At 39.1% G+C, this 13718-nt stretch overlaps 1 protein-coding gene across 8 annotated transcripts in view; it reads left to right on the top strand.

The window, feature by feature from the left end:
* Nucleotides 1–13718, top strand: part of lrp8 (low density lipoprotein receptor-related protein 8, apolipoprotein e receptor) — a 187969-nt gene that overhangs the window by 108795 nt on the left and 65456 nt on the right. For all 8 annotated transcript variants that reach the window (XM_061824591.1, XM_061824589.1, XM_061824592.1 and 5 more), the window contains exon 5: nt 8362–8490. In XM_061824591.1, coding sequence (XP_061680575.1) covers nt 8362–8490 — 129 coding nt within the window. The remainder of the gene's footprint in view (nt 1–8361; nt 8491–13718) is intronic.

Below are 13718 nucleotides of genomic sequence, written 5' to 3'. Positions count from 1 at the left end.
GCTCGGCATTTTCTCCATAGCCCAGCACCACTGTAACAAATGATAAATATTTCCTAAAAAAGCTTGTAACTCCCAGTTGAAGTTTATGGTCAAACCTAACATAAAATAAAAATTACAAAGTTGTGTATGTAAAACAAGTAGAGATTGCGTTCGGAGAGTTAGTTAGCTTAATTCTACCAAATGACCAAATTAAGAGATGAGAGAAATGAGGAAATGCCATTGACAAGCTAACAGGCTGCAACAAAGGTCATGAGTATAGAACCCTTTAAGAAACTGATGAACATTCAACGTTTTCTCTTTTAATTTCGTGAAACACATTCAAATTCAGACACAGACATCTATAGTGTTTAAAAAATATATATATATATTTATCTGTTGTACATTTATATAGCCACCTTCTACTAATATTCATATTCAGATCAAATGTGGGTATATTTTAGAGAACCTCCGCAACAGTAAGATTACAAAACTTAAAATCACGTTAGGAGGTTCCCCTTAAAATCAGTAGTTGTTGTGGACTATACACATATGAGAACACATATTACACTAATTGGTGGGGACATAATATGAATACCCACACAGGCAGCCGAAGTTATTTTATTATGGGGAAGGTGCTACTTGTGCCGGATGCCCAAGTCTGGTTGCCAGTTAAACCCTGTACCCAAAAATTTGGAATCAAAGAATGGTGAAAAGCTCTTTTGACCTTTTAGCGCCACAATTAATATTACAGAGTTCTCGGACTTTGAAGAAATTTTCAGTTATTATTTTCAAACATGTAAAACAGAACCACCCTTTCAATTTGTATTGAAAATAAACTGGTGGTAATATGAAGTACACCACCCACAAGATACAAATGCACTGTAATTGTGTTTGAAGGAATGCTCATCAGCCTTTTTTTTTTTTTGATTGCTGTGTGCTGATGAGCTAAAACACGATACAGTACTGCCCGTATTTATTAATTCAGAACCTGCCTGTTGGAAATCATAACAGTTCATACAGTAGATTTAAAAAAGAATATACAATTTGATTGATCATGACTGTCTATGTCCCCTTCCATGTTAAAGTTTTTTTTTTTTCCCATCCAAGTCTGTATGTGTGAGGAAAAACAATACAATGGTCAGCATTTAAAGTGTGGAAGCACAAGGTTGTGCTACTTAATTATTATTTTCTTTTAAATATAAATGGGAAGGAACGAGTGAGTTGCATTGTCTGATGGTTTCAATTTCATGCATGAGGCAGTTGCAGGCATAATTTCCCAGGTGGCCTCTCTCTCTCTCTCGCCCCCTCGCTGTCTCTCTATCCCCTTTTGCTCTTTCTTTCACAGCATTGTCAAAGTCGCAAACAGTTACAAGAACAGTGAGAAAGCACAATTAAGGAAACCTGCTTTGTATTGATGGTATCAAACACAATGTATCCACGATTGTCTAACTCTTTTTAACCTTGTTTTAAATTTCTGAACTTAAATACACATAAAATTATATTTATATGTATTAATCTTTAATATCTTTAACCTTTTAAAGGTAATATATTCTTAAAAGCTTAAAATATATAAATACATATAAAAACATTTTTTATGACTCCCTGGCTTGACCTTTGGCCAGTGGGTGGTCTTTCTCAGCAAAGCGACTGAATCCTGAAAGGTTTTCCATTTGTATGTGTGTCTGCATGTGATATCTAACTCATAAATTATGGATGATCTTGTAATGATTTCTGTGTCAATATCAAGACCGACAATAAAGGTCTTTCTCTCTGTGTCCCACTTGTTTTCTCTCTCCTTCTATCTCTCTCTGTATCTCTTTCACTCTCTCTCTCTCTTTCTCTCTCTCTCTCTCTCTCTCTCTCTCTCTCTCTCTCTCTCTCTCTCTCTCTCTCTCTCTCTCTCACACGTACACACACGCACACACACACACACACACACACACGCACACACACACACATATACAATCGCTCTCTCACAAACTGATCATTTTAGGATTTCACGTACACCTTTCTGCATCTATGGAATTCATCTCTTGGGTAACAGTGATGTCGTAATAAATCTGCTCGATGAGCATTTGCATTTAGTCATGTTTCCTATGTTGTAATACTGCAAAAAGTGTTTTCAGTCAACTAAAATATTTTCACTATTTGGCACTCTTTCAGATTCATCATTTAGGCCATTGAATCACAGCAATATTGCCGCATGTAAAATATTTATGGTATATTTTCACTGCCATTTACAAGTATTTTTCAGCATATGTTCGCCAGTGTGTGTAAATGCAATTGTTAAAAATTATAGTCAGATAAAAATTGGAAAGAATAGAGAGGCATTGTGTGTATGCACTAACTGTGGAAATTGGAGCGGTTGGTATTACTTAAATAATCTGCAGTTTGTTTCTTCACAAATCTATTTTATTATTCATTTTGTGAAACAAAGCATTAAAAAACAAAACACAATAATATATATGGAAAAAACAAGTGGTATATAGATACAGCACAGTTCAGCAGAGTCGCATACAAAAATGTGCTAATTTACTAAAATTCTAAAAGTAGAATTAAAATTCTAACTGAGGACGTTCTTTAAATATTACCAGAATGAATTTCTGAATCAATATATTCTATTTCTCAAGTTCTTATTAAAGTTAAAATAAACATACTGTTTTACATAAATATGTAATATTTGTCATGGGCGTTATTATTGTCCGAGTAGCTTGTGAGATGGTTTTCATACTTCTTGTTCTTCTTCTTCTTCTTCTTCTTTCATACAGTTTTCATACATACGGTATCTATTTCATTTTGCATTATTTCAGTATCTACTGTCTACAATTCAGATTTATCGTCTTTACTGAACGGTTAGAACTCAAAACACCAAGTCATGCATACAATCCTGAAATGTGATTGGATGTTAGGTGACTAGACTTTTGAATTGTGTTATGCTTGCTAATGTTTATGATTCCAACCCCCTGTCATGTTGTTTTGTTCATTGTCACTTTCATATGTCAACGTAGTTCCTACATGCTTAAAAATGTATATGCTTCCATAGCAGCACATATGATTACAATCTACACTGCTAATGAGTCAGGGTAGTAGAACAATTTGCAGAGGTATTTGTATTTACATCAATCATACATTACATTCCCCCCAAAATGGCAGTGAGACCTGGAAAAATGTAACACTGTGCTCTAAATTATTACACACGTAGGATTTAATTTGAATAAACATTTAAGGTTGGTGAATAAAAACACTGGAAATTCTAAGAAAACTTGAGTGAGATCACATTACTGTTTGGGGGAGGAGGGGTTGACCCAAAGAGCAAAGAAGCGTGTTCTGATAGAGGTTCCTATTAGTTGAATGCATTTAATTAAGAGCGAGCAGCAGTTAAAATGCAACTAATGAACAGAGCTTATATTTGAAGCTGCTGGTTACTCTGGAGTACCAACACTCTCAAACTGAGACTTTCAAGCACTTTTATTCACATATGGATATAATATAGACATGACCAGTGAACCTGGTGATTTAATACTACTTACTTACTTGACTTAGTAGTCCCCTACGATGTCTAGAGCGGGATGTCTCCTTGTCAATAAATCACATCCTTTTGCCACATGCAGCATCAGATGAGTGAACAGATAGAGATTTGTCAACATAATTCATAAAAAATTGTGTTGAGGGAGAACCAATAAAAGTGTGTGTTTGGGGGGGGGGGTATCCAGGTTCATGCAGGATTTTGCACATTTTTTCGATTATCAATGTGGCAGGAAAGTGAAGAATGAGTAAATCACACATGGAGAGGCATTTGAAAATGCTACAAATTCACACAAGGTAGAGCCCACAGCTGGGGTGGACCTAGAATGAGGACAGCCTGTCCTCGTGGGAAGCAGACAGAAGGAGAAGATTTTTCTTTGGCTGGAAATAGCATCAAGCGACAAGGAGAAACTACACTTGGTCTCAACGATGCTCTTGTTTTCTGCTTGAGCTGTCGATTATTGGTGAATATACTGTATACCTGTAGAAGAGGCCCCCGTAGCTCAGGGGTTAGAGCACTGGTTTGGTAAGCCAAGGGTTGTGGGTTCGTATCCCACTGGGGCCCCCACTCCTGAGAGGACTTGCGTCAGGAAGGGCTTCCGGCGTAAAAATTGTGCCAAACATATTTGGGCGTTCATCTGAGATGACACGCTGTGGCGACCCCGAAAGGGACAAGCCAAAAGAAAAATACTGTTCCTGTAGATCATTGCCAAGCACACATATACAAATCACGATCCTCCCTGTGTGGTGTTTGCATGTTCTCCCTGTGCCTGCGTGGGTTTTCTCCAGGCACACCGGTTTCCTCCCACATTCCAAAAACATGCAACATTAATTGGACACTCTAAATTGCCCCTAGGTGTGATTGTCAGTTTGCCTGTTTGTTGCTATGTTGTGTATATGTAGCCAGTTCAGGGTGAACCCTGCCTCCTGCCCGTTGACAGCTTTGATTGGCTCCAGCAGTCCCCGCGACCCTTGTGAGGATAAGCGGCAAAGAAAATGGATGGCTGGATAGATGGATTAATTGGACACTCCAAATTGCCCCTAGGTGTGAATCTGAGTGCGACTGTTGTCTGTCTCCATGTGCCCAGAGATTGGCTGGCAACCAGTTCAGGGTGTAACCTGCTTCCTGCCTGTTGACAGGTGGGATAGGCTCCAGCACTCCTGCGACCCTTGTTAGGATAAGCGGCTAAGAAAATGGATAACTATATATAATATATATTGCCGACTATTTGATGACTTTCTCATCATTTCATTAGTTTTGATTAAAAAAAAAAAAAGCTCTAGATCTCCTTAAAACAGATCAGAAATAATTGTAAAAGAGTGCCAATCAAAGCCAATAATCAACACTAGCCTTAATTTAAAATATAATCTATTAGGGTTATGTTATGGTTATGTTGCTCAATGTGGGGTTCTACGGGTACTCTTTCATCGTTCCACAGTCCAAAAATATGGCAGGTTAATTGCAGGCTTTAAATTTGCTGGTGACCAATAAAAGGTGCTCTCTGCATCTTGCCCAAAATTCCTTTGGGAGAGGCTCTAACTAACCCATGAATTTAAATAGAATAACATAAGAAGACACAACCCAGTTTGTGCTTTACACAGAAAATGACAAAAAAGCTAACATATGTAACAAAGAACTGTACACAAACACATATTTATGACCCTCAGATCACCTTAATGTGCCTTTAAAAGCAAGAACACTCAAAATGAGGATAACACACAACAACCTGACAATAGGACCCTCTTCAACACATCCAATTAATGGATTTGTTGAGTCTTTAGCGGTTGAATTATTGGCTGATCCATACAGCTGTAGACTTGTATGACTCACCAATGGTCACACACTGGGACTTTGCAAGCCCTGTGCTCCCACGGTCACTGTCTTTTCTTCTGATTCCTAATGATGTCTCTCTAAAGAAAAGCCTTTATACGAACTCCATGCACTGCAATTCCTGGAGAATGGTATCTGTACTCTATTAGGCAAAGAAATACTCCAACTTTAGTTTCACTTACTTAGTAGGAGTAGTGTATCCTATATTCTTATATGGTGAACAAATTAGACTGAAAACTGGTGCTATTTTTTTCACCTTAACATTGCAATTCCACTTCCATCAGACAAGCTTATCTTAAAACAAAAATAATCTTTCTCAATGCCAAACTAATATACAACTGCCTCTTGTTAGTAATTATATCTTCAAGCTGTATTTTAATTAGGGTGAAAGTAGAATTTGATCACTATTTTATTCACAAGCCATGCCACTCAAGTGGCCACATGAAGTAGATCCTTTAATGCTTAATGCATATATTAGCATGCATCCTACTGCTATTAATATTCACAGGTATAATTTTTCATTTACAGCGTTAATCCTGATTTGACAGCATGAATAATAATATCTTATTTAACCATTTATTTTAATAGAGGAGTAAAATACATGAGTTAATTCTTTTGAAATATGTAAATACGAACACTACACCATGTACCGAATTTTCGCGACCATAAGGCGCACTATGTTAAAAGGCGCAGTCTCAGTTGTGGGTGCAATTCCTGTATTTATCACATACATAAGGAACACTGTATTATTAGGCGCAGGCACGGTAGCGCTCACAAGACAGTGATGCACAATGGTAACTTTATTCTTGGAAGAAGAAATACAAGCTTATACTTTTTTTTCCCTCTACAACCGGTGCAGGCAAGTCACCAGTCAACACGCCATCCTCACCGACGGTGTCACACCAAAATTAATTTTAAATTATTACACCACAGCAAACAGATCAGCACAACCAGCAAGTAACAAAACAAGCAAAACGATGAGCGAAGAAGTAATTGACACAAAACATCAACTTCAAACGCTACTTACATACGTTTATCGCCGCAAAGTATATGAATATATAATATGTGAATATAAATATGGTAAATGTGACATATTTTATATCTGTGAGATAATTCTGTAGGCCTCCATATTATTCTCACTCATTGGATACAAGTAAGAGGTGGAGCCAGAGTTGGGGTAAAATATCCATCCATTAATTTTCTTAGCTGCTTACCCTAACAAGGGTCGCGGGAGTGCTGGAGCCTATCCCAGATGTCAACGGGCAGGAGGCGGGGTACACCCTGAACTGGTTGCCAGCCAATTGCAGGGCACATAGCAACAAACAGCCACATTGACAATCACACCTAGGGGCAATTTAGAGTGTCCAGTTAATGTTGCATATTTTTGTGATGTGGGAGGAAACCAGAGTGCGCAGAGAACACCCACGCAGGGACGGAGAGAATATGCAAACTCGACACAGGGAGGGCTGGGATTGAACCCGGGCCCTCAGAACTGTGAGGCCAACGCTTTCTCGGTGCCCCACCATGCCAGCTAAGGTAAAATATACATAGTTAAATGCTAAATTTGCACACGATGACCATAACACCCTAACCCAGGGATAAACAATCACCATACACTGCATCAAGTATACTCACCTGTACATGGAAGTGAAGATTAGAGCTGAATCGAATTACAACTTTTCATTAGTATAGTATCACGACAATTATATCAGGCTATTCTTCTTGGTTACTCTGCAGCTTGGAGATAAGTGTTGCAAATAGTTTGTTCCTGTCACGTAAAGGTAACCAAAATGTGAACTCCTACAAAAATACAATCTAATGTGATATTATGTTTAAAACTTTATAAAATCAGTGTGGTTAATGACAGTAGAGTCTGTTCAAAGTGGTTAAATGTATATGCATTCCTGCATTGCCCATTTATCGTTTTCAATTATCACAACATATTCCTCCCATGTGCCTTTGTTTTCACAATTTGTCTTTCTGTGACAGACAGTGAGTCAAGGGCAACGTATATCACCTGCCAGCCTCAAACACATGATTCATGTTGGATAAATTATCTCTGCATTAGCCTGTGAGGCTATGAACTGTCTAAATCAATCAGCCTTGAGGTGAGGTGAGATGCAAGTGAGTCTAGAGAAGTGCACTTGCGGTGTCATGCTGAAATGTGCCAATTCCCTCCTTCCTTGTGAAGGGAAATTAAGAATGTAGTTAATCAAAAGTACATTAGCATACAGCGCTGAGCTCAGTCCACCACTACACCCTCCGCATTATCGTCACTTGGGTGGATTTTGTGAGGAGGAAAAACAAATCCCTACCACTTTTCATTTTGAATTTGATGGAGTAAAACACAAAGCATTGGCCTTTAAGTGCTAAATTACTGTTTTGACCTCATGAACCAACAAAATATGTTTAAATTGCCCACCCTACTGCACACAGATTGCAAATTGTAATCATCACTCAAAACCTAATTATTCCTGTGAAGATGCATACATTCTCTATTTTAAGATCATGGTTACAATCTGAACATACACTGGTGTTTTGGATTTGGGATTAGTCATAGTCACTATTTAAAGGCAATATTTTTTTAAATGGTAAATTTATTCACAGAGGTTACGTCCTTTCTACCCCTGCGAATAACAAAAGTCCGTGAGTAATGGATGCAGTATTAATATACCTATGTATTATTTCTGTCATGTATTTGCAACCATAAGATACACTTAAGTCTTAAATTATCTCCAAAATGGACAGCATACCTTACGTCCAATGAAGTACATTGAAGTGAAGTGTTCAAATTCAAGAGCCAGGATTTCTTTCACTTTCTTTAAAAGAGACATATTTTCGCACTTTTCACTGAGCCGGCGAACTACGCTTGTCAGTGTGATGATCCTTGTATGTGGCACATGCAGCAGACACATTTAAGTAGTGATGAATATCAGCTGCACGTTAACTGATTTACTCAACTGTATGACTGACACTGGCTCTCTCCCTCCCTTCATCTCCCTTCTCACCTTCGTCTCTCACAACAGGCCGGCAGACCTGTCCACCGGAGAAATTTGACTGTGGTGGGACTGCTGCCAAATGCGTCTCGTTGTCATGGAGATGTGATGGGGAAAGAGACTGTGAAAATGGGGCAGATGAAGAACACTGTGCCGCAGGTGAGTTTACACAAATAAAAAATTTTCTTTGTCAAGGGAGCTGCAACAGTGAAGGAACAATTCAGTAATAATAATAATGAATGATTATGATAATAATGTAATACCATATAGTCCTTGAAGTCTTGACACCCTTTTCACAATGGTCATTGCACTGGACTATCACGCTAATGGGCATTCCAATTGCTCTAAATGCTAAAAGACTCTGCACCTTTTGCACAATTTTACAGAACTGAGTCAAAAAAACAAATGTTCCCTGTTAATTGACTGTTGGTCTGTCTGTTGTTATTCATACTCAACATGTACAGTGAAGAAAATAAGTATTTGAACACCCTGCTATATTGCAAGTTCTCCCGCATAGAAATCATGCCGGGGCCTGAAATTTTCATCATAGGTGCATGTCCACTGTGAGAGAGATAATCGAAAAAGAAAAATCCAGAAATCACAATGTATGATTTTTTTTTTTAACGATTTATTCATGTGATACAGCTGCAATAAGTATTTGAACACCTGAGAAAACCAATGTTAATATTTGGCACAGTAGCCTTTGTTTGCAATTACAGAAGTCAAACGTTTCCTGTAGTTGTTCACCAGGTTTGCGCACACTGCAGGAGAGATTTTGGCCCACTCCTCCACACAGATCTTCTCTTGATTAGACAGGTTTCTGTGTTGTCGCTGTGAAACACAGAGTTTCAGCTCCCTTCAAAGATTTTCTATTGGGTTTAGATCTGGAGACTGGCTAGGCCCCGCCAGAACCTTGATATACTTCTTACGGAACCACTCCTTGGTTTTCCTGGCTGTGTGCTTCAGGTCATTGCCATGTTTAAAGACCCAGCCACAACCCATCTTCAATGCTCTAACTGAGGGAATGAGGTTGTTCCACAAAATCTCACAATACATGGCCGCAGTCATCCTCTCCTTAATACAGTGCATTCGTACTGTCCCATATGCAGAATGCTACCACCCCCATGCTTCACAGTAGGGATGGTGTTCTTGGGATGAAACTCATCATTCGTCTTCCTCCAAACATGGTTAGTGGAATTATGACCAAAAAGTTCCATTTGGGGCTCATCTGACCACAAAACTTTCTCCCATAACTCCTCTGTATCATCCTAATGGTCATTGATAAGTGCTGGTTTAAGCAGAGGAACCTTCCATCCTATGCATAATTTCAAACCATGACATCTTAGTGTATTACCAACAGTCACCTTGGAAACCGTGGTCCCAGCTCTTTTCAAGTCATTGACCAAGTCCTGTTGTGTCATCCTGGGCTGATTCCTCACCTTTCTAAGGACCATTGAGACCCCACGAGGTGATATCTTGCATGAGGCTCCACTCGGATTGAGATTGACAGTCATGTTTAGCTTCTTCCATTTTGTAATTGCTTCAACAGTGAACCTTTTTTCACCAAGCTGCTTGGCAATTTCTCCAGAGCCCTTTCCAGCCATGAGGAATTGTACAATTCTGTCTCTGGTGTCTTTGGATAGCTCTTTGGTCTTGGCCATGTTACAAGTTAGAGTCTTATTGATTGTATGGGGTGGACAGATGTTTCTATACAGCTAACAATGTCACACAGGCGCATCTGATTCAGGATAATACGTGGAGTGGAGGTGGACTTTTAAAAGCAGACTAACAGGTCTTTGAGGATCAGAATTCTAGCTGATAGACAGGTGTTCAAATACTTATTTACAGCTTTATCACAAATCTTTAAAAAATCATCCATTGTAATTACTGGATTTTTCTTTTTAGATTAACTCTCTCACAGTGGGCATGCGCCTACGATGAAAATTTCAGCCCCCTCCATGATTTCTACGTGGGAGAACTTGCAATATAGCAGGGTGTTCAAATACTTAATTTCTTCTCTGTATGTCATACTAGGTCACCTCCAACTACAAGAGACAAATTCCCTGTGTGTTTTTTACATACTTGGGCAATAAAGCTCATTGTGGTCAGAAAGGGAAACAATAATGCAATGGCAGAGCTCTAGTGTTCCCTTGTGTACACACAAAAGTGCAAAGTTACTTATTGTTATAAGTATATAAATTGAATGGAACAATTATTTCCGGCAACTCTTCGCATTATAGAGACATGCCCATTTTATATTCCCTTTTTACTTTCCATTTACCCTCACCTGTGGATTCAAAGGGCAAGATGAGATGGTCATTTTATTGCCTCTCAACTATATGACCTGTTTGAAGAGCAGAGATTGAGTTTTCTGCCGTTTGGAGTTTGTGTGGGAGAGGGACTTGAAGTCTTGCCAATATTAAAACCTGTGAGGCTCATCGTTTGATCTATCATTTGAAGGTAAAAGTGATAAAAAGGCCATTTGACATGAGCGGAAATGACTTCAAAGCTCACATATGAAAGTCCATTTGAAGAGCAGTATCATTTTTTTTGCATTTTTTTTGTTATATCGAAACAGTTGTCAGTTCTAAAACAATGCAACTTTTCAAAGTTGGGGAGTTGTGTGTTGGATTACACCTGTGTTGCAAAAAAACTGTTTTTTCATGTGATTGTGAGTGTGGCTGTTTGTCTCTATGTGCCCTGCGATTGACTGGCAACCAGTTCAGGGTGTATCCCACCTCCTACCCATTGACAGCTGGGATAGGCTCCAGCACTCCTTGGTGAGAATAAGCGGCAAAGAAAATGGATGGATGGATGGATGGATAGCCAAGAACTGTTTGTTTGCTTTTTATTGGGTGCATTTACCTGTTTTGTTTTTTCTTGCTTCATTTTGAAATATTTCCCTGCAGTGACTGTGCTTGAAAGTAGGTTTGGCGCTGGGAGAAAGTGGGTTAAACAGAACGAGAGAGAGAGAGAGAGAGAGAGAGAGAGAGAGAGAGGAGAGAGAGAGAGAGAGAGAGAGAGAGAGAGAGAGGAGAGAGAGAGAGAGAGGAGAGAGAGAGAGAGAGAGAGAGGAGAGAGAGAGAGAGAGAGAGAGAGAGAGAGGAGAGAGAGAGAGAGGAGAGAGAGAGAGAGACTGTTGTCTGAGAAACTCCCTTGGGACCTGTTGCTCTTTTAACATCACTTATGCTGCGATACATTATAGCTAGCCGCGACAGCAGGATCAATGCTCACTGGGGCTATGTTGTTTTATTGCGGGGCAGCGAAGATCTGCGTGCGTGCGTGTAATTCTAGGAAGGAAGAGAAGGTGGGCAGAGAATAAAATGATGCAACCTATACTCACATAAAAATGATGCCTCTTAATAATGCCTGCACAGTAAATGAATCCTCTACTATCTATCATTTAATAGCAGACTTAAGAGAAGCATGACGAGTCCACCCACATGAAAAATTAGTGGTGTGGGATTTAGCTTCTTTATGCTTCAGAGGTGTCTGTAGCCTCTTCTTAAGTTGATGTTTTTTCTATCGCATCCTCCTTTATTCACAATCCTTTGACTGCGGTCACTGTGTGCGTAGGTGGAATGTAACGCAGCAAGGATCACAAGCAAGCTCATATGCACCCAAAGGCTGTTGCACATTTGTTTGCTTCAAACGGCGTCAATCTTCCCAATGATACCATGAATTTATTAGCTTTACATGCATTCTGAGTCAGGTTCGCCTGGAGATGAACGCTGGGATCACTCAACCTTTACTCCAACGATAGCAGACACAAAAGTGAACTTAAAACCCAGGACAAGACTATTACCTTTGCTGATTTTTTTCTGTTTGGGCGGCACCGCGCTTCTGCCTCATACTTAATAGTTCTGGGTTTGCATCTCTGACATTTCTGTGAGGAGTTGGCATTTTCTTCTCGCGTTTCTCTGGGTACTCTGGGTTTCTTTTATTTTACAGAAGCATGTGCCCTGCGATTGGCTGGGAAACCAGTTCAGGTTGTACCCCACCTCCTTCCTGCCCAAAGATAGCTGGGATTAGCTCCAGCACTTCCGCGACCCTTGTGAGGATAAATGGCCCAGAAAATGGATGGATGGATGCATGGCTGCTCGCTTATCTGACAATCAAAATGCTGTTGTGGATGTGAGTCTGAATGGTTGTTTTTCTATTCAATGTACCCTGCGACTGACTTGTGGGCAGTCCAAGTTGTGCCCAACCCTCCTCCCCTCAAATTGGATTTAATTCTTCAGAGCAAAGAGTTTATTTATGAGCAAGATATATTTTTGATTTTATTTTGAGCAGTGATGTTGCTTTGTATTGAAGAAAAGTTGAACTTGACAATTTGTTTTGGCTCTTTTTTCACTTGGGTTTGTTTCTATACACTTTGTTTCTTTTTACATTTCAAATTGAATTTATACACTTTTGTTCAAGTCAGTTTAAATTTTCTAGGAGTACCATTTTACCATGAAGACCCATACTTTGTATGGTTTATCCACCAAGGTACTTCGTGTTGGCATTTCGTTTTGCACAGGTGTTTCGTTTTAGGTCCTCTCCATTTGCGATACTACCGCCAAAGGTTCAATATTAGTGACTTGGCCTTGTCAAAGGCGTTTATACAAAACAGTGACTGATCCGACAAGGAGGTTTTTGGACTATGTGAGGAAGCGGCTGTACCCAGAAAACCTCCCCAAGGACTGGGAGGAAATATTTTTTGGTGTAACATGCTTAAAGGAGTAGCACCCACAGAACCTTAGTGAGTAACTTCTAATTCTAATTATATTTTATCAGCTATATCAGTATATAATATTACAGAACTGCTCATTCATTATAATGTCCACTCTATAGCATATTCAAAAATGTTATTTTGTTCAATTGTAATGATGATTATGAGTTTTGGAGGTTGTAACATGCAAAATACAAATATGACAATATGTCGAACTTTCTGGATACCTGGCATGAACATACCAAAGATAATTTTGCACTAATGCTTTAATGTCACTTAAGTAGAAGCTTGTGCTGTTTTCTTTGACAAGACACACAAAAAAAAAAAAAAAAACTCTTCAATTCCGATCACTCTGGGACTGTTGTTAAGCACCCTGAGTGGGCAATACACTCAATAATCACTACTTCCTTGAAATGAAGGTCATCTATCATTCACTGTAATGCACAGTATTTCAAAGACACAGTAATTGTAGAGACTCAAGAGAACCCTAACAGGAAAGGGAGATACAAGTGCAGTTGGACAATATTACTCTTCAGAGGCATCCTTGTAATTAAGGTTATATTATTCACTTGCTCATACTGAAATCCCTTGTTGAATATTTGTGGCTAGGTAATCATCATGGCACCCTTACATGCAGGAGATACTCTTCAATTTTATCACAGATCTGCTACCT

Source organism: Syngnathoides biaculeatus, chromosome 7 (assembly GCF_019802595.1).
Source record: "Syngnathoides biaculeatus isolate LvHL_M chromosome 7, ASM1980259v1, whole genome shotgun sequence".
Taxonomy (NCBI): Eukaryota; Metazoa; Chordata; class Actinopteri; order Syngnathiformes; family Syngnathidae; genus Syngnathoides; species Syngnathoides biaculeatus.
Note: the sequence above shows the minus strand (reverse complement) of the source record. Positions and strands in the feature narration are given on the sequence as shown.